Source organism: Stenella coeruleoalba (genome assembly GCF_951394435.1).
Source record: "Stenella coeruleoalba genome assembly, chromosome: 8".
NCBI lineage: Eukaryota > Metazoa > Chordata > Mammalia > Artiodactyla > Delphinidae > Stenella > Stenella coeruleoalba.
This window is the reverse complement of record NC_137154.1, coordinates 99,616,906-99,641,488: the sequence shown is the minus strand read 5'-3', so window position 1 is coordinate 99,641,488 and position 24,583 is coordinate 99,616,906. Positions and strand designations below refer to the sequence as shown.

Genomic DNA, 24,583 nt, shown 5'->3' with positions numbered 1-24,583 from the left:
AAGGTTTGGGGAAACGACCATTCAGGAATTGCCATCCTTCTCACCGCAGATGAGATCACACACTGTGCTTTCTTTTTCTTTAAGGAATCTGGCTTCACCCTCTTCATTCCTCAAGCTTCCTGCTCTTTGTCACTCCCCTCCTTCCTTCTCTCCTTGTCCCCTGCTCATGTCCTGACTCCCCTGTCTCAACCTGAAGAATATGTTGGCAAAGCAATCAAAGAAGCAATTCTGTTTATAATCATGTATTTATTAGATAAACTTAAGTCACATCTACTGCCCTCAGGGCCTCTGAGTTTGTGCATCAAACTCCTATATTAATATTTTCTATTGGGGATAGCTTGGTATGGTACCCAAAGGTTAGCAAAACAAGGTTCTGGGGCAGAAAATTCCAGAAATGAAATGTTCAAGGTTTGTTTCCTTCTTATGGACAGGGACCTTCACCAATTAAAAAATATGGGATATTTGTGAGCCTGCACTGTCATGCTGGGCCACACCTAGGTACTTGTGTGCCTCTGAGAGAATTAGATCCCTAATCCTGATTTAGCTCTTAGAGCTTCTTCCTAAGTATCTGGCCTTTCAATCCCAGAACACAGCACCGATCTATAAAAAGCCCTTTCAATTTGAACAGCTGAGAACTCAAATAAGAGTTGTACCCATATTTAAAAATCCCTCAATTCCGGGTCTGACCATCTCCTCTTGCTCAGAGCTCAAGAACCATGGCTACACTGCCCGCAGCCTCAGCTTGACCCTGTTCTAAAATACCCCGAAAGAAGGGATGAGAACACTCATTGGTGTGACCCCCCTGAACAGCAGCACTTTTCAGCTGCTCCTCGGGCACAGTGAACTCTCCATCCTGTAAGGCAGCGTGGGGCTCAGGCCTGCCATGGGCTGTAGAAATGTCTCAAGACTTCTGCTAGTCCAGAAACCGCACGGTTCTTCTAAGACTCTCGCGCTTTCCCACAAAGCCTCATGTGTTTCCTTCTCCCACCCACCACAGGTCCCGTATAGGCAGCAGCTGCGTGTTGCCACAGCCAGCCTCCAAGCAGCTGCCTGGTGTCCTGCCTCTGGGGCTGCAGTCCTCTCCTCCTTCCCCAGAGTGGAGGAAATCAGAACTCACGGAATCCTTCTCCTGCCAGCCGGCTGTCTATCAGCTCCCCGGACAGGATTACTGGATCACAAACCCAGCCCAGGGCGGGGCCGGTGGTAGCAGATTCTCTTGCTGTTTGATCCTTTGTATCCCCCTCCGTGTCTGTAGGAGGACAGAGGGACCTGAAACTCCACCGTATCACCAGCCCTGGCACTCTCCAGGAGAGGACTTCACAAAGAACAGAGAAATCCCACCCATCCTACAGGTGAGGAGAAATAAAATGAGCCCTTTCACTCGACATCCTGGGGAGGAATCACCCAAAGCCGGTGAGTGGCTTCGTGTTATGGGAATCAGGCCCCGTTCTGACCACAGACTACACTAACTGGCACCCAGTCAGTATTTTTGACAAGTCAGATCACGTCACTCCTCTCTGCAAAGATCCTCCAATGCTTCCCATGTCACCCAGGAGGAAACTCAAGCCCTACAAGGCCTGGGCAGGAAATGAAGCCTCCTGCCCTCTATTACACTCTTTAGAAAACAGAGGTCTAAAAGTGAAGCCTGAGATTCACATAAATCAGCCACTCCCCATTTACCAGAACTCCAGCTTCTCACTCGATGATGAGCATAATCAAAGTTCCACTCCCTCTCTGTTCACCAGCCTTTTCCTCTTTTTCAGTTTAAGAATTAGACCCTCGAACGCCTCGTCGGCAGGAAAGGCCTTTCCAGCTATCAAATAAGCCAAATGAACCCAGTCTTCTCATGGCTGAGGACCCTAAAACATTTCATTTGATACGTCTGAATGGTAAAGCTGACCAAGTTCTTCCTTATTTGGGCAAAACAGCCCTTGCAGAGAACAGACAAAATGCCTGGCTCCCAGCTGTTGAGCCAACAGGTTGAATTTTCTCTGAAGAACATTCTGATGTGTAAGAACTGGCAAATAAAAATCAGAAATCAAAAGCATGTTACTTGTCTCGTCCATTTCTGAGTCCCGCCAAAGAGGGACTCTCCCCCTTCTCCAAACCCCGGATGGCAGGGGTTTTCACAAGACACAGTGCTGCAGTAATTCTGAAGGAAGCTGTCCAGGTTTGCTTTCCGTTCTATTGTCTTATCCTGTCAGCTCCCTCATCTCCCAGAATCCAGGCTTAATAATTTACAGCGGAAAGACATTTAATAAATAAATGGCCAGATTGGAGCTGTCAGCTCTGCACAACGTGGCTGCTTGCATCTTCCGCTGGGCATCAGCGCTCATTCTCCCGGCTTGCTTCAGCTAAAACAATCCCATTTGCTATTTTCATAAAATTAGTTCCTCTGCAGTTTCTATTAATCAGAACGTTCTTTGGAGAGAATTATACTGGGATTTCATCACCCTCTGAGTTCAACGGTTATGTGAATCTGATGAATTTTTATCACCTCTATGAGTGGCAGAAGAGGTAAAACACACACACACACACACACACACACACACACACACACACACACACACACACAACTTGGGTGGGCCGATGTAAGCGAGCAAAGAGCTCTTCTCTTTATCTGCTGAAGTCTTACAGACCTGAGAACCTAGACCAGTCTCCCCACACACATCTGAGCAGCTTTCTCCCCAGAACACATCTTGGGGTTATGGACTCAAAATCTTATGAAAACCATGGATACCACCGATCCCCCCAGAAAAGCCCACATATGCACATATACAATAAACCTTACCTTTTGGTGGGTTTGTGGACACCCACCTCCCCTCTCCACACGTATGGCCCATCCATGGGCTCCAGAGTAAAAACTGTGTCTTATGCTTTTCTAATTGTCTTCACCTCCCTTAAGAACCTTAGACTGGAATAGAAAGTCAGCCGCCTCTGAATTCCTTTGTTGAAAGAGAAAGATTATTTTTAAAGAAAGCACATAAAAGTGAGAAAGTTTTTCAGGATGGCCATACTCCTTTTGAGAAATGAGAAAAGTGGAAGACAGAAGACAACTTATATTGGCTGAAATAATGAAAGTCCAAGTATCCATAAATTGATTATGGTGCAGTATATTTGGATGAGACATGAGATCAAAATCAGGAAAGTTTTTAACTCTCCTTGCCTCCAGATTATATAACATCGTTCCCATCATAAGTAAGATAAGCTCCATGTGAGAAAAGACACTTCAATGAAAAAAAAACTTAGACCAATGGAACCACGGTTCTAGTACCAGTTTTGTCCACTGACTATGTGATTTTTTTAAAAAATAAATTATTTATTTATTTTTGGCTGTGTTGGGACTTCGTTGCTGTGCGGGGCTTTCTCTAGTCGCGGCGAGCGGGGTCTACTCTTCATTGCAGTGTGAGGGCTTCTCATTATGGTGGCTTCTCTTGCTGCAGAGCATGGGCTCTAGGCACATGGACTTCAGTAGTTGTGGCACGTGGGCTCAGTAGTTGTGGCTTGTGGGCTCTAGAGCGCAGGCTCAGTAGCTGTGGCGCACGGGCTTAGTTGCTCCGTGGCATGTGGGCTCTTCCTGGACCAGAGCTCGAACCCGTGACTCCTGCATTGGCAGGCGGATTCTTAACCACTGCGCCACCAGGGAAGCCCCTGACTATGTGATTTTTAAGAAGAAGCAACTTATCTCTTTCAAGGTAAGATTTTTTTTTTTTTTTAATTAACACTACATGATTTCAAAAGTCTATTTCAGTTCCAACATTCCATGAAAACTGATTCATTAGAGACCTCTAAGATGGTAAGGAACAAAAATCATGGCAAGTTTTAGTTTGCAGTTAGGCAAGAGCAGTTTGCTAAAAGCATGGACCATTTCCAGATGCCTGGAGGCGTAGCTACAGAAGATTTACTTGATTTGACCCTGGCTCCTCTTCCCCAGTCTGTCCCGTGAGTAAAATGATCCTTGCTGCAGTGTACGTCGTAAGGCTAACGGAAGAATAATGGCAAATACAAAAAAGCGAGGTAAGGACGAATGAAAACGTGATGTTATTACAAGGTGGTTCGGACTCGGTTCTCTTCAGGAGGCTTGTTAGGGACCCTTGATGACTGGGCCTGATCCCCTCTCTGAGGCCTAATTTTACTTGCCCCCAAATCCCGCGGTCCGCCGGAGCCAGTAGGTCGGGAACTGTGAAGACCATTATACTCCGGAACAGGCACTAAGGTCTAGAAAGGAGGAAAGGGGTGGCCGGGACTCTCCGCCTCAGAGCGCTGCGGTCCTGCCTCCATGGTAACAGCGAGGCAAGCCGGGAAAGCAACTCTTCCGCCCAACAACCCGCCCTCAGGCTAGACTGACCAATGGTCCCGTGGGTTACCTAAGGGACGGTGTGATTGACAACGGGGTGGGGCGAGCGTGGGGAGAAGGACTGTCTCTATCCAATAGAACATGAGGCCGGTTCCAGGACCAACAGGCACCGACCAATCGGAGTGCGTAACGGAGGGCGACGTGCCCACCCACCACGCTCCGCGTTGCCTGGAGCCGCGGTGGTTGTAAGCAAATGAGGGGGAATTTGGGAGTTGAAAGAGCGGCGCTGATTAGCCAATCCGGAATTGCCTGGATGAAAGCCCACTTGTGATTCGCCCTGAGTAGACCAAATCCCCTGTGGGCTGAAACAGGCCGGACTGAGAGGTGTGAGTAGGGAACCCGGGAAATGGGGAGCCAGGTGAGGGGGGTGGGGGTGGAAGTGAGATGAGTGGAGGTGGCCGCGGAGAGGAGAGAATGGCAAGGGATGGGGCTGAGACGGCTAGAGGAAGGCGTGGGCGGATGGCGGTGCAGGGACCTCTCAGGCTACCCTCACCGCCGATATGGACCCAAGGCCTGGCGGCCAATAATTGCTGAATTGGGGGTGGAAAAGGCAGGAATGCTTTATTTCTCATGCTCTTAAGAAAGTGAAATGTCAGTGCCCGATTCGAAATACCTTGTGACCGAAACCTTAATCTCTCTCCCAACTACTGGTAGATAGCGGGCGAAAATTCTGAAGATGAGATCTGTGGGCACTGTTTTCCTGTCGCCAGTTTGAAGCTGCGACGGGGGGGGGGGGGGGGGGAGGGAAATTAGACTAATACCTTCTCCCAGTTAAGGGAGGACAGAGTTGGGTTTTGGGGGAGGGCTCCTTCTTATGAGAGAGAAAACCTAAAACGTTATCTCCATTCAGGAAGATGTAAGAAGTTTGCCGTGCTTCCTCAGTCATGCCCTATTCTTAGTTTATAATTTAACTCAAGTCAGCGTGATCACTAGGAGTATAAGAAGGTTAACTCCAAATGTCAAGCTTTTAAACACTTTCCCCCCAAATATTAAAGGCCCAGAACTGGTCCTGAACAGTTGGTCTACACAGTATTATTGTCCATTATTTGCCTCTGTTCTGGCTGAGGCCAGTCTCCACATTATTCCCCAGATACTCAGTGGCCAATCTTGTCTCACCCTCTTTGTTCAAACTATTTTCTCTCCGTGGATCCCCTTCCATTTCTGATTCACCTTTCCCATTCCTACCCATATGCCAGGGCCCAGCACTAGTTCTAGCTGTACCATGAAGACCCACAGTAACTCCAGCCAAAGCAATATTTCCCCCAAATAATACAAGTGAAGAAGTGCTCTGAAGACGACAGTGCTCCTGCAGATATGTAGTAGTAGTAGTATTTTTTTGGGAAATTAACGATAAGTTAAGTTTGGCACATTGTCATATCTTTCTTTAGTGTTTCCTAGTTGTTTCATGTGCTGTTGATGTTAAGAAACCACAGGCTATTAAGGCAAGAGTGACATCACATTTCTTTTGTGTCCTCAAAGTCCCTACCAGTGCTTAAATCAGACGGAGAAAGACAAATATCGTATGATTTCACTCATACGTGGAATAAACAAACAAAAATGAACAAACCAAACCAAACAAGAAGAAGACATAGATCCAGAGAACAGAGTAGTGATTATCAGAGGGGGAGGTGGGGAGGGTGCAAAATGGGTAAAGGGGATCAAATGTAGGGTGACAGATGCAAACTAAATTTTTGATGGTGAGCACACAGTAGGGCATATAGAAGTGGAAATATAATGTTGTACACATGAAACATATAATGTTATAAACCAGTGTTACCTCAATAAAAAATAAATCTTTAAGAAAGAAAAAAGGAAACAGTGGGTTACAGGAGTGAACTGCCCTTCTGGAAGATTCTTCTTCATTTTCCTTTATAGCTGTTCCAAACCTTCAAAGATAATTGGGCGGGGGGTAACTTGCACACTTTTTTTCTACTTTAAACACTTCAATAAGGTTTGAATTTTAAAATATTAGGATAATGCCTCTACCTTTATAATGAAATAAAATGCAAGTCTGGGGAAAATCAATTGTCACGCTACCAAAATGCCATCGATGTGTCATCATCTGTTAACGCGTTGACAGAAAATGGGGAGCAGTGTATCCGGATTACACCCTTCCACCCTTTTTCCTGCGTGCTTCTGTGATTTGAAAGCGCATAGCGACTGTTGTCCTTTAAACACACCACTCGGGCCCCCAGCAGGCAGCCCTCCAGTGCCAGCTTCTGCACTGGGGTCAGTACCTCCTAATTCCTGCAGATTCTAAGCAGGGCTCATTCTCGTTCCTTCCTCCCTCCCCAGAGACAAACGCTCTTCTGAAATTGCTTTCCATCATTTATGCCCATGTTTATGTTTACTGTATATGTGTAGCTCATAAACTATATGTATATTGCTATTTAGGTATTTTTAAAATTTTAAAGATACAAGTAGCATAGTACTGTGGGCTTCATTTTGCAACTTGCTTTTAGACTCAATATTGTTCTGAGATACATTCATTTCAATAAGGCTAGCTCAAGTTCATTCATTTTAAGTGTTCATTCTGAGTATATAATACCCATTCCCTTACTGATGGACATTTAGATTTTTTCAGATGTTTTGCTATTATGAACACCCTTCTACATGTCTCTTTATGCCAGAGTTTATCTAGGACCGTGGTTCTTTAAGGGGATGGTAGTGCCCCTTTGGTCATTTTGGAATTCGTGAGGGCACCTTTGGTTATTATTGTGATTTGGGGGACACTACCAGGGTTTACAAAGAAGGTCTGGGGACGTTAGAAGTCCTGCAGTACACTGGACAGCCCCTCATAGTAAAGAATTGTCCTTCCTCCTGCACAACTTTTGAGGGTCTCACAGGATACTCATTTATAATGTGAGCCTAGAACCTAACTCCGTTTTTTGTATAAACATAATGTATTTTTTGGCACAGTTTAATATAGTAAAATTTCCAGGAATGCACTCTAATGTAAATCAAGGGGAAAGTATGCTTATTTGTGGTTTGGAACTTTTTAACAAGAGTTGTTCATCACTGTAGAAAACCCCGTACCTGAAGGCAGCCCAGCTCGTGGTATTTGAGTTGCCCTATAACACACCTACATCAGCCAGCATTTGTAGCTTTTGCGTTCATGGTGATTCTAAGTTTAGGTGCGAGCATCTGAGTGCGTTACTTCCTTATGTATTCTAGTGTAGTCAGCCTGAACATTTGTATATTTAAACATATGCTGTTTTATTATGAATTACTTTCCATTTAAAATTGGCTTCTGCGTATGATATAAAGTAGAGATCTGGTTTTATTCTTTTCTGATTGGATAATCACTTGTCCCAACACTATCTATGAAATCCTCTACCCACTGAGTATAAAGCCAACTCTGTCTTGTGCAAAGTTCTCATAAATGCATGGATCTGCTTCTGGGTTCTCCGTTTTATTCCACTGGCTCACGTGTCTTTATGCCACTATCACACTGTTTTAATTACCTTGGTTTTATAATGTGTCTTGCGGCAGTTGGTAACACGAAAGGCAAGTTTCCATCCTGTTCTCAAAATTGTTTTCGCTATTCTTGGGCTTTTGCTTTTCCATATGAATTTAGGATCAGTTTTCAAGTTCCACAAAAAATTACTTTGAGATTTTGGTTAGAATTGCATTGAACTGATAGATTAAGGAAAATTGAGATATTTCAATATTAAACCATCCCATCCATTCAGGAACATGGGTTATTTCTCTATTCAGGCCTTTTAAAAATATGTATCTTCAAATAAAGTTTTATAATTTTTGCTATAAAAATCTTCATGGGCTTCCCTGGTGGCACAGTGGTTGAGAGTCCGCCTGCCGATGCACGGGACACGGGTTTGTGCCCCGGTCTGGGAAGATCCCACATGCTGCGGAGCGGCTAGGCCCGTGAGCCACGGCCGCTGAGCCTGCGCGTCCGGAGCCTGTGCTCCGCAACGGGAGAGGCCACAACAGTGAGAGGCCCACGTACCGCAAAAAAAAAAAAAAAAAAACTTCACATCTTTTGTTGGATTTATTCCTAATTATACATGTATACTTATTCATACACGCATCTTTTTATTGCAAAAGTTTCAAATATATTCAGAAGTACAGAAAATAGTATAGCAAACATTCATGTATTCGCCACCCAGCTTCAACAGTTAACTCATGACCAGCCTTGTTTCATATTAGCCCCGGTCTTCTCCTCTCCCCTGAATAATTATAAGGTTCCCAGACATCGATTTCTCTTATCTCTGGTGTGCGTGTGTGTGTGTACCTGTATATCAGAAATAATCTTTTAGCAATATAACCACAACACCATCGCATTTTTTAATTAATTATTTATTAATTTTTGGCTGCACTGGGTCTTCGTTGCTGCACGTGGGCTTTCTCCAGTTGCAGCGAGCGGAGGCTACTCTTCGTTGCGGTGCATGGACTTCTCATTGCAGTGGCCTCTCTTGTTGCGGAGCACGAGCTCTAGGCGAACTGGCTTCAGTTGTTGCAGCAGGTGGGCCTCAGCAGTCGCAGTACGCGGGCTCAGTAGTTGTGGCTCACAGGCTCTAGAGCGCAAGCTCAGTAGTTATAGTGCATGGGCTTAGTTGCTCCACGGCACGTGAGATTTTCCCGGACCAGGGCTCGAACCCGTGTCCCCTGCATTGGCAGGCGGATTCCCAACCACTGCGCCACCAGGGAAGTCCCCACATTTTTAAAAAAACAATATTTTTCATTTAAAAACTAAACAGCAATTCCTTAATATCATCAAGTATCCAGATACTGTTCAGATTTCCCCAGTCATCTCATAAACGTTTTTGTATAGTTGGTTTGTTTGAATCAGGACCCAAACAAAGCCCATATATTGCATTTGTCTGGTATATCTCTTCAGACTTTCTTTGAAGAAAACTTTTTTGGAAAAAAAAAAAAAGGTATAACGCACATACCGAAAAATATGCAAATCAGAAGTGTACAGCTAGATACAATTTAACAGAATTAACAAAGCCATGTAACCAACACCCAGATGAAGAAACAAAATTTCATAAGCACCCCAGAACCCCCTTCAGACCCCCTCCAGTCACTACTTTCTACAAGGGAACCACACTCCTGACTTCTAACCCCAAAATTAGTTTGACCTGTTTTTAAACATTATATATGTGGAATTATACGGTATGAACTCTTTGGCCTTTAGCTTTTTACACTCAATATTTGCGAAACACCCACATTGCTGGGTATAGTTGTAGTTTGTTCATTTTTGCTGCTTTCTACTATTCCATTGTATGAATGAAGAGATTGTATGTATAATACCACACTTTATCTATTCGACTGATGGATATTTAGGTTGTTTCAGTTTTTAACTGTTTCAAATAGGGCTGCGTTGAACTTTTGTACATGTCTTTTAGTGAACTTATGTGTATATGTCTGTCGGGGACACACCCAGGAAGAGAAGAGCTGAGTCTAGGGTTCATGGACATTCAGCTTTATTAGATATTACCAAGGAGTCTCCAAAGCGGTAGTAACAACTACTGGTAGTCTACTGGTAGACACTCACCAGCAGGGTATGAGGGTTCCAGTTACTCCACATCTTTGTCAACACTTGGTGTTATCTGTCATTTTCATTTTAGCCGTTCTGGTAGGTGTCTAGAGGTACTGCATTTTGGTTTTCATTTGCAATTTCCTGATGACTAATGAAGTTGGGCACCTTTTCACGTATTTGTTGGCCATTTGTATATCCTCCTTGTCAAGTGTTTATTCTTAGCTGCTTGATCTATCAGTTTCTGAGAGAGGTATATTAAAATCTTGCACGAAATTTGTGGGCTTTTCCATTTATTGCGGTGATTCAGTTTTGGCTTTATATGTTTTGAGGCTTTGTTTTAGGTTCATGTGTTTTGAGTTGTATTTTTTTGTTAAATTATTCCTTTTGTGACTGTGTCGTTATTAATAATTTTCAAAGCTTTACATTCCGTTTTGCTTGATACTGATATTGCTTTACCAGACTGTATTTTGTTTTGTTTTGTTTTGTTCTTTTTTTTGGTAATTGTGGTAAAAAACACATATATAAAATTTACTACCTTAACCATTTTTGAGTGTTCAGCAGTGTTAAGTATATTCACATCATTGTGTAACAGATCTCTAGAACTTTTTCATCTTGCACAACTGAAACTCTGTATCCATTGAACAATTCCCCTTTTCCCCTCTTTTTGTTTTGGTAGTATTTGCTTTGTATGTCTTTTTCACTCTCTTTATTTTCAGCCTCTCTCTCATTGTGCTTTCTGCACAGCTTTTATAAAGAGCTGTTCAAAAAAAAATCTAATATAAGAATCTCTTTTAATAGTCAAGTGTAATCTGCTTACATTTACTATGATTACTGTTATATTTGGGCTTATTTTTACAGTCTTATTCTGTATTTTCCTTTGTTTCTTTCCACTCCTGCCTTCTGCTTTCTTCCTTTATTTTTCTCACTCTACTAGTATGGAAGTTATTCATCCTATTTATGTTATCTGGTGTTTAACATGCATATTTAGCTTAACAAAGCCTATAGGTAAAATCATTAACTCTCACCTGCTCAGAGCAAAATAATAACTATGGAATGATTTAACTTTGAGCTGTCCTTTCTCACCTTTCACTTGTCGATAAATATTTTAATTCTTCCTTGTTTTTAACTCATCAAGAAATTAGTCCTTATCATTAAAGAAGTCTTTACTGTCAGTATTTACTAATATTTTTCTCACCTTTCCTCCTTACATCTCACACCTTCTTTCTTAGTTCATTTTCCTTCTTGGTGAAGTATATCTATGAGAGCTGAACTCCATTCCAGTCTTTGTATGTCTGAAAACCTCTATTTTACACTCACTCCAGTGGGAACCTTGCATGCTGACCTCCCTCCAGAGAGGTTTCCATCTGTCTGTGCTGGGATCCTATGGGCTTCTCACTGTTCGTGTAGTTTTCATGTTACTCTTACTACTTGGGATTCCCACACCTCCGTGCTAGTGTGATCCGAACCCCTCTCCCGCATGTGATGAAGGATGGGGATGCAGATTTCTCTTGGGTTGTTCTTTTTTCACCTATGGGCTCAGGTACTTGGCCCGCTTTCTTCCAGCCACGTCAGCATCAAATTTTTTAGTCCCTGTTTCAAAGACAGCTGAGCCCTTACAGAGCCCATTTTTATACCTTGTTCTCAGTTCTAGTTCTCTGTATCATGGGTCTGAAGCCTCACCTGTCGAGGAAAGGACCACTCCTAAGGTTTGCACCTGGTTCCAGGACCCCTGCAGGTCTTTGGGCTCAGCTCCTGCTTACTATCCAGGCTTTGAGTTACATTTTTGTTTATAGTACTTCAGGATTTCCCTTTATTGCTTTCAAGCTGCGCTGTGTATTAAATTCTTTTCATCTATTTTATTAAGCCTTTCTATGTGTTTGCTGTTGTGTGGGGTAATTCCCGTGTCAGCTCTGTCCAGCATATTGACCAGAAGCCACAGTCATCTTTCTCTAAAATTAGATACGACCCCATCACTCCTTCATTGGACTTTTGTGGGCTTGTTAGCACTGCTTCATGTATTCATCCAACAAATATCTATTACTTACAACCTCTGTAGAAAAGAACCGGCGAGACTGTAGTGAGCAAGATACAAAGTCTCTGCCCTCCTGGAGTTTACTATTCCAGCTGGAGAGACAGAAAGTAAACCTGTGAACAATAAATCAGAATGTGAACTACAGTTTGCGAAATGCCCTCTGAAAGGACTAGGGTGAAGGTGGGTTTCTTTAGCTATAGGATGGTCAGGGAAGACCGCTCTGAGGACGCTGTGTTTAAAGCTGGGTCAGAAGCATGAGGAGAAGCCAGCCCTGCAAATGGTAGACGGCTTCTTTGCGGTCAGGGCTTCATTCCAGGCAGTGGAAACAGCAGGCACAAGGACCCAGAGATGGGAAAACCCTTGGCATATTGAGTTACTGAGGACACCCGACACCCCTGTGTCTAATGAGGGGAGAATGGGCAAGGGGGCCACGCCCATCTGCTGCCAGGCCTCTCTGCCCACCTCTCCTTTACTCTGTCCTCTGGCCATGGTTCTCTCCTAAATGGGCCCATGCAGAGTCACCTCCTTTGTAAAGCCCTTCTCACATCTCAATTCCCATTGCACTTTGTTTTTCCTACTGATCAGAATGGAAAGTTGTCTGCATAACAGTGTTCTCCAATAGGTCTTAAGCTTCTGTCAGAAGAAATGTCTTGTTTACCTTGTGATCCCCAGCTTGTAGCAATGCTCTACAAGGTAGGTGCAAAATAAATGTTGACTGGGACTTCCCTGGCAGTCCAGTGGTTAACACCCCACGCTTCCAATGCAGGGGGCGCGGGTTCGATCCCTGGTTGGGGAACTAAGATCCTACATGCCTCTCCGTGTGGCCAAAAAAATAAATTAAATAAATAAATAAATAAATGTTGAGTGAATATATGTGGAGTTTTGTTGGTTAGCAGTTCATGCTTAGGACTTACTTTCCAATATCCTTATAACAGAAATTCTCATAGGTAATCATTTTTGTGGTATTTAAGCCATTAGGGTAAAGAAAACCATCAGCCTAAGGAGGAAATTGTTTGCTTAAGGCTCGCCTCTGATACTGAAAGGGAAAATCAGGGGAGGTGCTATATGGTGTTACCCTGGAGTGGGTTGAATGGTGACCCAAGAAAGATATGTCCACATCTTCACCCCTGGAACCTGTGAATGGGACAGGTTTATTTGCAGATGCAATTAAGTTAAGGATCTTGAGATGAGATCATGATGGATCATTTGCGTGGAACTAAATCCAATGACAAGTGTCCCCATAAGAGATGGGACAGGAAGAAGACAGAGACACAGGGGAGGCCACGTGAAGACAGAGGCAGAGATTGCAGTGATGTAGCCACAAGCCAGGGAACACCTGGGGCCGCCAGGAGCTGGAAGAGACAGGAAGAATTCTCTCTTAGAGCCTCTGGAAAAAAGTGTGACCTGGCTGACACATTAATTTCAGAATTCTGGCCTCCAGAACTGTGAGAGTATAACTGTCTGTTGTAAGCCACCGGGTTTGTTAATACTATCCCATCACATCATACCTCAGTTACGTCTTCTGTAACGTGGATATGGTACCTACCTCAGAAGCTTATTGCCATGATTGAATGAGCTGTATTTGTAAGGTACTTAGCACAAGTGAATGTTCAGGAACAGTGATGGCTCTTCTTCTTCTCCAAGGATTAGGAGTTCTGTCTTGTGATTGCCTGCTGAGTCACAGCTCGCACCACAGACTTAACCCGAGAGCTACGACTTCTCGTGGGCCCTGGAGCCCTCAGGTCCTGGTACCTTTTACAGCCCTCGGTTAGGGTTTTGTATCAAGGGAGAATCCAGCTTGTGGGTTGTGGGAAGACAAACTCAGATTCCGAATTTGAAATGACCCACATGGAGCAGAAAGCAGCTTCTCAGTCCTCACCAAAAAGAAAGGTTTGGGTTCTAAATTTGTAGTTCCTATTAAGGGACTCGACATTCCCAAAGACCTGTATTGACGAATCCTCCTACCACAGCAATCATCAAAAATTCCCCAGAATGAATTGGGACTTTCTGTGTTTGACCGCCCACCAGGAAACCCAGGAGCGCACGGAAGCCTGGCGGTACCCACAGCACCAGGGACAGACAGCTCATCGGGCCGGGGGGTCCAGGCCTGCAGCTCTCAGCTGCACCCCCCGCATGGCTGGCACCGTGCTGGGCGTGGGGGCTGGCGTGTTCATCCTCGCCCTGCTCTGGGTGTCAGTGCTGCTGCTGTGTCTGCTGCTATCCAGAGCCTCAGGTATAGCTAGGTAAGGCCTTCTCTCCAGCCAGGAGTCCCAGGTAAAAGCAATTAGAAGTTCAATCGTTGACGCTCATGAAACGTTTAGAATTCAGAAGCTCATTGTTGTAATTACTGGCAGTTTGAATGAGTTGCATTTTCACGTCATCATAAGGACTAACTGCGTTATTTATGCTCGGAAGCAGAGGTGGGAGGAGAAGGGGAGTGGTATCTGTCAGCTCTCAGTGTTGAGGAGATGGGGACACAGGGGATGGAAAGAGAATCCGCTTTCGGTGCCTGTTGAGTTTCTTGGGGTTGTATGTGTGCGTGTTTCTTAGTTGTTGAGATTTACAGCAGGCACTGGGTCCAGCCCCTAAGGCTCCAGACCTAGGCCCTGGGACGCTGAAGAGTCGTAGGTGACTTGGGCTGGCATTGACTTAAGAAAGAATCAGGCCATAAGCTGACTCTAAGGTCACCATGGAGTCACACTCCCTGGCCAGACAGTGTAGCAAGTTACATCATTTACTAAAGTTTCCTGGTTTAAAACACAGCACTTGGGGGATGAGCTGCTTCGCTTTTTCCTGATCATGACTGCACAGAGGCAAAGATAAAAACTACCAATTCCCATTCTTAGGAATTTGGAGTTCCCAGGAATAAACAGGAACGCATCCCGCTGGTACCTGTCTGGGAAGAAGGGTTTGGGGATGAAGGGGAAAACATTTCTAAATTCCCTGGGCGGTGTGGGCAGCACACTGGGCCTGTTAATGGACTGAAACAGGATATCCGCCCAGGGAAGAGCCAGTCCCGGCCTAGCTGAATAGAGAGGAGACTGAACAGTGCTTTTAACCCTCTGTCTTTCACTCCCAGGTTCTCCGTCATTTTCGTGTTCCTCGGTGCTCTGATTATCACGGCGGTTCTGTTGCTCTTCCCCCGAGCCAGTGAATTCCCAGCCCCTGAGGCTGAGATGAAGGTAAAACCATGGGTTTTGTTTTGCATCCTGAGTTGTGTCTCTTCTTTCTCTTGCTCTGGACCTCCATCCTGCCCCACATGGTCCCTGATGCCAGAAGGGCCGAAGTGTGTTAGAAAAATTGTAAAGTTGAAACCAGGATCGGGGGAGCTCAGAGGGAATTTTAACCCCCTCCCCCCTCCCCCAGGAAGAGACAGTTCTTCCGATGCCCCCTTGCGACACCCCCAGGCAGCTATTTGCCTAATCTGTTCTCGTCTCCAGTTTGCATCAAGTGGAAAGAGCCGTAAGCCCAGAAGCCACCTCGTGGTGTGAGGGCCGGAGCCAAGCAGACAGGCGGGAAGAGCCTGTCCTGAGTAAGAGGCTCCCACTCCTGCTGGCCTTGGCTCAGAAATTCGCATCCCGGGCAGCACGTAGGCAGTGCTCCCCGGTGCTGAACGACATGCTTTTTCACCTCCGTGTGTTTGCGTTTTTCCACTTGTGGCATGGAGCGAGCACTGTCCATAGAGAAGAGCAGTGAGGAAGGAGGGGCGCTTCTCTGGAAAGCGGAAGTTGTAGAGGTTGGTGCGTTTAATACTAACAGCCTTTGGCGAGGCCCCTTTGGTCCTCGTTTCTAGAACCACATCTCCCAGCACCTACCTGTCTACGTGGATTTTTACCATCTCTCCTAGACCCCACCCATTCTGGTTCATTCCTGGCTGGGGCTCTGGCTTTGCCATACAGAGCTGGTCTCAGGTCCCCACGCTCTTGATCACAGTATTGACTTCCTGTGTCCCATTACTTTTTCGAGCAGCTTCTTTCCTGTTTTAATTTTTAAGCTGTCACGGTGATAACAGCTAACGTTTTTTAAGGCATCACTGTGTGCCAGGTCCTGTGCTAAGCCTGTCGTTTACAAGCTCTCATTTAAACCTCAGGACAACCCTAAGTGGTATGACACAGGTGCTGTTAGTGTCCCCAGTTCATAGGTAAGGATGCCGAGGCTGGAAGGGGTTAGGGTAACTTGCCCAAGATCATACATGTATAGGAAGAGGCAGAGCAAGGATTCAAGCTGAGGTCTGTCTTCAAAACCTTCATTGTTGGGGACTCCACAGAATATTAGGGGCCTTCGCAGAAAGTGCAGAGGTGACCGTTTTGACACTAGACACTAGACTACACAAAATGATATAACTCCTGAACTAAAATCGGCACACATTTCCAGTTCTATCTAGGACTGACCATGGCAAAAGGGAGGAAATTCATTCTGAAAATTCCAAGGGAAATAATACCACACAAAACTGAGGAATTATTTTCATACATGCCAGGTTTTTTTTGGTCACCATTTGGAAACCACTCTGACTGTGTCAGGACTGTGTGTGTGAGCTGGGGCGCAGACTCCCACCCTGGTTTTCCTAAAATGGGGAGAGCGGTGAAGGCTGCGTATTTCTGGATTGCTGTGGATGTGAACATTGGAAGAAGGGCACAGAGTAAACGCTGTTTCGAAATCAATCCCTCTTTCCTCTGTCATATGAGTTTCAGACCCAGGAGAGCAGAATGGGCTTTGAGCAAAGTATGTTCGTCAGCATGGCCAGCAGGGTCTCATTTTCAGGTTTTGAGCACCAGCTCCTTCAGCAGCTTGGCTCAATACTGTATCAATAATACATGGCCTGGGCCTTGCTCACCCAGGCCTGCTAATTGGCTAATTAAAAAGGGAACCCTGTCGAACCAACAAACGTGCAGCTCGTGAGAGACTTGTGCAGTCCTGGAGCCAAGGTCAAGGTTATGTTAAAGCTATCTCAGCAAGCTGGCCTTTGTTGTAAGTCGGCTGTCAGGGTAATCTCTGGAGCAGCCCTTTCCTTCTTGGTGTCTTTGGAACTCAGGGATCACAGCAGAGCTCGGACTTGACAGGTGCTTTGTGTATCGCCACTGTATTAGTTACCTACTGCTGCTGTAACAAATGACCACGAAATTAGTGGCTTACAACACAAATTTACTATCTTATATAGTTCCGTAGATTAGAAGCCCCAAATCAGCCTCACTGGGCTAAAATCAAGGGGTTGGCAGGGCTGTCTTCCTTTCTGGAGGTTCTGCGGAAGAATGTTTCCTTGCCCTTTCCTGCTTCTGGAGGCCACCCTCAGCTTGCAGTCCCCTTGCTCCATCTTCAGAGCCAGCAAAGTAACGTCTCTCTGACTCTGCCTCCGTCCTCACATCCTTCTCTCTGACCCTCTCTCCTGCATCCCTCTACCACTTCTAAGGACCCTTGTGATTACATTGGGCCACTGTATTGGGCAGTTCAGGCCAATCTCCCTATTTTAAGGTCAGCTGATTAGCAACCTCAATTCCATCTACAACCTTAATGCTCCTTTGTCATGTAATTTAACATATTCGGACTTTCTGGAGATGAGGATGTGGACATTTTAGGGCCATTGTTCTGTCAACCGCAGTCGCCCTTCAGGTATTTTGGGTTCTCTTCAGGTACTGGGTTCTGGAATCTTCCGGAAGCTGTGAAGTCCCCAGTCACTTGGTTTGTGCTGCTTCTCCCTTAAGTCTGTAGATTAAACTGCTTTTTCCTGCCCGGACTTAAGCAGCACCATTTGGATCTGCGGAAAACAGAGCTCTGGCTGTGAACAGTAGACAAGCAGGGAGGGCCAATACCACTCATAGGTTTATGTCAGCAAAGACCAACAGTTTCGGGGCCTCAAGTACAACTGATTGCCAAGCAGCCAACTGTACGAATTGGGGCAAGTTATCTCTCCTCTTCGTGTTTCAGTATCTCAGGAAAATGACTGTTTTCCCCAACCCTTGGAATGCTGGGTTACGAATTTTAGGGTTCAGAACTCTTCTGATGAAAGTTTTAGAGTCACCTTTTCATTTTGAAAATGACATCTCCTGAGTTGGCAATGGGTTGATGATGTGAGGGCTTGGGTCCTGGGTGTGTGGGGTTTATTATACTATCGTATCTTTATGTATGTTTAAAATTCTCCATGATGAAAAGTTGACAGCCACTTAATGAGCCTTTCAGAGACCAAGCAAGCAAACTTCTCATTAACTCTTTCCGAGAACTGATTTCAGAACAGAAAAGGACTCGTCCAGGGTCTTCAGAGTGTTTGTGAACCTCCTACTGGAGCCATTTGTTCCCTGGACTTCATTAAGCCTCTCTTTATCTTGTATTTCTGGCTCAGCACGTTGAAAAAAGGTTCTTTCTTATCCATTTGCAGGGTAGACTCAGGGCAGGATGTTACTGTAAGTTACAAACATGGACAGACTCTGGGCCCATTCATCAGAGATTACAGATGAGCACAGCCGGGGTGCGGAAGCGACAGTAATTTCGTTTTTGATGTTTCTTTCTCCAGATTGTAGATGCCTTTTTCATTGGCCGCTATGTCCTGCTGGCTTTCATCACTCTTGTCTTCCTTGGGAGCCTTTTCTTGGTTCTAATCCATCACATCGTGGAGCCAATCTATGCCAAACCACTGCGGTCCCACTGAGCCATCTTCAGGAAAACCAAGACCCTGTTCTTTCCCTCGCTTTGATGTCATTGATGAGCAGAAAGGTATTGTTTGGAGTCTTGTTTTGACAGCCTTCCTGCCTAAAGATCGGAGGACCATCTCTTCATCACTAAGACAAATCCCTTGAGTCCTGGCTTCCAGAAACAGGGTTGCAAAATTGCCCCTGGGGAGAGATTCTCACCAGCTTAAGAGGGATATTGCCATCTTCTTAGCACCTGTACCTCAGATTTTCCATCTCTTTTGAAAAGGAAATAGCAACAGGGGTCTGCTTAGAGTAGGTTTTCAATGAAGACTTCAGTAAATGAATTTTGGGAAAAGGGGCACTTTGGCTTCTGCTGTCAAATCGACGGAAGAACTTGGTCCTTTTTGATACTATGAAAAATTGTTAGTTACGAGGTCAAGATCATTTGGGAAAGAAAGACAATCAAAGTTCAAAAGGTTATTTCAGTGTAATGACCTGGAGACGTATCCAGGCCCCGGTTATGGAGCACTCCGCATATCACGACACCGGGCTCCACAGAGGCCACGGTGTCGCTTCCCGCTGCTCCAAGAAAGCAAGCAACAGCAGCTGAAGGACTGGCTTGCACCTCGAACTCCTGGCCACAGCCTTCTAAACCTCGCATTGCTATATTTCAGGTTCACTCGGGGATTAGAGGCGGGGTATGGAAATGCCAGTTGTGTGTCCTGCTGCTCTGTCTCTCTGGATTCTTTTGCTTCCAGGATTTGGCGGCCTTTGTTGCCTTATTTGGTTACCATAAGAGTCCATTTGGGGTTACTGTCATCTCTTTCATCTTCGTAGCTCTTTCTCCAAAGCTGATGAGGAATGTATATGCCCAGGCTTAGGTATAACTTTATACCTAAGCCCCCAGACCAAGTGAAATTTGTTAGTAACTAGAGGGGCTCTAGGCTGGTTCCATTTTGGAAGTCTCATCCTGGCTCCCTAGAGCTATTTGAAGAAGGAATTTCTGGCTTAAAATTAAGAACCAGAAAACAAGTTGGAAAAAGAACTTTGATTGAGTACATGCTATAATGCCAGTAGTACACTAATCTTTTTTTTTTTTTTTTTTTTAACACAGATGTAAATGACAGGCTTGTGTGTTAAGGGCAAAAATATGCTTCGTACAAAGGGTATTTTAGCTCAGCCTGCCTTCTGTAGATCCTGTAACTCCCAGCAGTGGTGACATGAATGATGGGTCACCTTCTACCTTCATACGCCACGAAGTCATGTCCAGCCCTGAAAACGACCCTCACGGGGTTGGGATCAGAAGTAGAAGTCTGGGAGGGCACAAAATGAATTTCACTGAGTTCTACATGGGGGACCCCGACAATCAGTGGCTAATACGGCAGCCCTTGTGCTCACGGCCTTCCTGGGGACAGGGCTTAGAGGGCATCCCTTAAATACAAACAAATCATCTCAGGGTCCCATTCATCCTTCTTTGATCAATGGCCTTAGCGCAGGTGGTGCCACCCGGAGGGGATCCCGCGGCCACGAGACTGTGGTGATCCCACTGTCTGGAAGCGGGGGAGGGAGAATTCAGGGCTTCTATATAAGAAGACAGGTTATTTCACAGCCTCTTAAAATTGCATCCTGACGAAAACCACACGAGCAGGACGCCGCAACGTTCACAGCGGAGACGTTTCTCTGATCCACTAGGTGGCGCTGTCGCGAGCCGGCAGAACACACTTGGTAATTCTTTTGACAAGTTCCTTTTATTTCTCACTGGTAAAACAGAAGTAAAGCTAACATTCTTTCCTGATGCATGGTATCGGATATTTAATCTAAGAATTCATCAGAGTTATTGTACGCTGTTCAGTTGCTAGGGAACGCACTGCCATTCATGAATGCTGCACACAGCAGGTGTCGGCACTCACTCAGCGTTGACTGTGCTCCCACTGGGCGTGAAGCACGGTCCTGGTGGAGTAAATCCACCCCAGAATGAGGCTCTGAGGCATCCAGGCTGTCTCCCTCACTCCATCCTGGGATGAAGGGATCCAAACCATTTTTAAATGTTTTTATTCTAACATAAAGTAATCCATTTCTTGATCTGTTCTCTAAGACATCAACTTTTCTGTCAGCTCTATCCTGTTGCTGCTGCACTTGAAGGGTTTTGTTTTGCTTTGCTTTTTATTCATGTGTAAAGAAACCTGCTGCAATTATTTCACAGATGAGAGACAGGCAGAGAGATACAGGGGTTTAAAAAGTTGCCCAGGGGCTTCCCTGGTGGCGCAGTGGTTAAGAAGAATCCGCCTGCCAATTCAGGGGACACGGCTTCGAGCCCTGGTCCGGGAAGATCCCATGTGCCGCGGAGCAACTAAGCCCGTGCGCCACAACTACTGAGCCTGCGCTCTAGAGCCCGTGAGCCACAACTGCTGAGCCCACGTGCCACAACTACTGAAGCCTGCATGCCTAGAGCCCATGCTCCACAACAAGAGAAGCCACTGCAATGAGAAACCCGCACACCGCAACCAAGAGTAGCCCCCGCTCGCCGCAACTAGAGAAAGCCCGCGCGCAGCAACAAAGACCCAACGCAGCCAAAAATAAATAAATAAATAAAAATTTAAAAGTTGCCCAGCTTGTTAGTAGTGAGGCTCACACTTTGCATCGGGATCCTGACATTTCATTTCTCCGATGGTTTTAAGGATCCGTTTTGGCTTTCGAACAACTTCTTATTTTTACATTGGCTAACACTATTTCTTAGCTATGTGTACCCACCATTCCCCTGACCCGTATCCAAAAAATGTAAACGTTTCATTAAAGAATTCCTAATTAACATTTATGGAACAAATAAAAAGCATTTTATCATGACTTCTTGGCATAAAGCTTCAAGTATTTGGCTCTTATTACATAGGAGCAAGTTTCCAGACACGGGAATGGGAACCTCATGGAAATGAGCCTGGAGAAGCGCTGATTATCCTCGCGGGAGCATAAAAGCTCAGGATTGGAAGGGATGCTGTAGTCCATGGAGTTCAATCTTTCATCTCCATTTCCAACGCAATACTTCGGAATATTCTATTCTTCACTTGCTGATATCACAATTTTTATTGTATTGAGCAAACACATATGAGGCACTTTTCTAAGTGCCTTCTTAAGTATTAACTTATGTAATCCTTATAGCAACCCTGTGAAACAAGTGCTCTTAATACCCCCACTTCACAGATGGGGAACAGGCACAGAGGGGTGAAGGGGTTTGCTTGAGGTCACTCAGCTAGGGGTTAAACAGGACTCAGGACCTGAACTCAGGCAGCCTCAGTTCTTCACTTCCTTACATCATGTTGCTCCATAAGATGAAAACAAAGGAAAAGGAGGGACCAAGGAATACCAAGGAGAAGCAGTTGAATCTAGAGGAAAGTCCAGAATCTTAGGAATTGGCCAGGAATCCAGGGCAACACAGTTAGAAGCCACGTGGACCTCAGGGACAGCCTCACTGATCACGTCTGGTTTCGGGGTGGGGGGGTGGTTTCTGTGCTGTGAGACTTTGCTTAGAGATACCGGGGGAGCGGCTTGTGGACTGAGTATCAAGGATATACGCGGCAAGCTCTCTCTTCAGCTCTGTCTGCCCAGATAGTTTGATACTTGGGTTGCTTTTCAGAGGTGCCAGTGGAAGAATCAGAGCCACAAGCCAAGAATGTGTGTTTGTTTCTCGATCTCTGTCTCTAGCAGACCACATTGGTTGCTGTTTACTCAAGGAAAAAAAAAAAAATTTCCCAGTCCCCCCACTCCCAGCCTGCTCAACACACACCCTCCTGCCTCAGTTTCCTGGGACCTAAGAAATGACAGCAAGGATCAAAGCTGGGGCCCGGCACCACAGACGGAATGAGAAAGTTCATTTTTCTGGTTTTCCTCACACACGTTGGGTATTGTAAAGGGTGTACGTTTAGCCCAGGTCCTGCCTTCAGGGAACTTGGGGTAGTTACACATGTGGCATCTACGTGGTATCCGAATTCTCTATGGCCATCCTCTCCACTTTTTTTTTTTTAAATCTTTGCAGATTTCTTTGCTCTTGCTGTCTTCATATTGATGTTGGCCCCATTTTACACTGGGAACATGTAATAGTTTCCTATTGCTGCTATAACAAATTACCACAAACTTAGCAGTTTAGAAGAATACCAATGTATTATAGTTCTGGAGGCCAGAAATCTAAAATGGGTTTCACGAGGTTAAAATCAGGGTTTGGGAGGCTCTAGGGGAGAATCCTGTTTCCTTGTCTTTTCCAGCCTCTGGAGGCTGCCCGTATTCCTTGGCCCTGCATCCATCTTCAAAGCCAGCAACTTCCGACAGTCCAGTGGTTAGGACTCGCCGCTTTCACTGAACCTGAGGACACAGGTTCAGTCTCTGGTCAGGGAACTAAGATCCCGGCACGTCACTCCGTGGCAGCCAAAAATTTTTAATTTAAAAATTAAAAAAAAAAAATTTCTAAGCCAGCATCTTCTAATCTGATACCTGACACTCTTGCCTCCCCCTCTGATTTGTAAGGAGCGGTCCTTAACCACATCTGCCAGGTCTCATTTGCCATGTAAGATAGCATTCACCGGTCCTGGCAGCTAGGCTGTGGACCCCTCTGGACGAGGGGCATTATTCTGCCTACCCCAGCATATCCGGCCCCTCTTCCGCCTCTAAGGACTGCCTCCTTCTACCTTCCCTCTTCCATCCTCTCCGTACCCCACGCCTTCATGCAGGAGACCTGCCCCATTAGCTCCAGTGCCACTATCCAGTTCTCAGGGTGCCCACCCGACACCCATGATGTGTTGATAACTTCCCCCGACTTCACTCACAGTGGTCGCCTCCCAGTGCTGAGATCCGCCAGGAGCCGCTTTCCTCTTCTTGGCTTCTCCCCACCCCCTCACTAGCCCAGCCTCCCAATGGATCTCTAAAGGAGACATGCAAAGAGATACTGCTTTTTAATTACAAGTGCTATTGTAACATCTATAAGGAAGCACACTTTAAGCTTAATTGAGACCAAATGTGAAGTTAAATTAAATGAATAACTAATTAACGTAATGCTCATGCATTAGCCCCGAGTGAGTGCCGAGGCCCAGAGAGGGGGCAGGTCCTGGGCCTCCAGGGACCGTCAGTGCCCAGAGCTGCAGAGAGGTGTTGCGGGACAGGGATCCTGGGCCTGGGACCCAGGTGTGCAAGGACCGATATCAGGGCCCGGGGCCCCGGACTCCTACCTACACCCAGCTTTCATTTCTGAGGCCGGCCCCGAGCTCCCACACGCCCTGTGCATCTCCCTAGCGCCACACTGAGCCGCCGGCACCAGAGAATGTCTGTTCATTTTCCAGTCCCTGGGCCTAACACATTTAGGGGCTTGGTACGCGTCCGTTTTCACTTCCTTCCTGTTCATTCTTCTTTCTGGATGGTCACATTTGTTCCTCCATTGCCACTAGGATTGCCCTCCTGCCAGCCCTGGCCCTTCAAGGCTGGACGAGTGGACAGTGAAGTCTCTCAACTTGAGTCACCCACCCTGGTGTTTTCTGTCGCATCGTTTAAACGTTTCCCGGCTCCCGTCTTATCCCCTAACTAACCCCTGAGGGCAGGGCGTGCATTGTCACTGACTTGTCTCCCGGATTCAGAGGGAGGTAATGTCATCACTGTTTTCTAATGAGGAAAAGGCTCGAAGCCATCAGTGGTGAGGCTGAGAAGGAGACCTCCAGAGTGAGCGCCCAGGGAGGGACAACACCCTGCCAACACTGCCCCAGAAGTGGTGGGCGAGGGAGCCTGTCTCCCTGCAGGAAGCAGAAAGGGAGCCCAGGCACGGGCTCTACCGTGGGATGATGGCGCCATCTAGTGGCTTCCCTGAGTGCTGCTGGCAGGTAAACCTGATCTTTTTGTTTTATTTATTTTTGGCTGCGTTGGGTCTTTGTTGCTGCGCGCAGGCTTTCTCTAGTTGCGGTGAGCCAGGGGCTACTCTTCATTGCAGTGCGTGAGCTCTCTTGTTGTGGAGCACGGGCTCTAGGCACGTGGGCTCAGTCGTGGCGCACAGGCTTAGTTGCTCCGTGGCATGTGGGATCTTCCCAGACCAGGGCTCG

At 46.0% G+C, this 24,583-nt stretch overlaps 1 protein-coding gene across 3 annotated transcripts; it reads left to right on the top strand.

Moving 5' to 3' along the window:
• The first annotated feature begins 4,598 nt into the window (after positions 1-4,598).
• Positions 4,599-21,347, top strand: TMEM218 (transmembrane protein 218). Of its 3 annotated transcripts, none has more exons than XM_079929321.1 (4): positions 4,599-4,683; positions 13,921-14,135; positions 14,972-15,074; positions 18,398-21,347. In XM_079929321.1, exons 2-4 carry the CDS (start codon positions 14,026-14,028, stop codon positions 18,530-18,532), a joined length of 348 nt encoding a protein of 115 aa, XP_079785447.1. In that variant the 5' UTR covers positions 4,599-4,683; positions 13,921-14,025; the 3' UTR covers positions 18,533-21,347. The 3 variants fall into 3 exon arrangements, with proteins under 3 accessions (XP_079785447.1, XP_079785448.1, XP_079785446.1); XM_079929322.1 differs by lacking the exon at positions 4,599-4,683 and adding an exon at positions 14,739-14,816 and having other exon boundaries at positions 13,159-14,135; XM_079929320.1 differs by lacking the exon at positions 4,599-4,683 and having other exon boundaries at positions 13,159-14,135.
• The last annotated feature ends 3,236 nt before the right edge of the window (positions 21,348-24,583 follow it).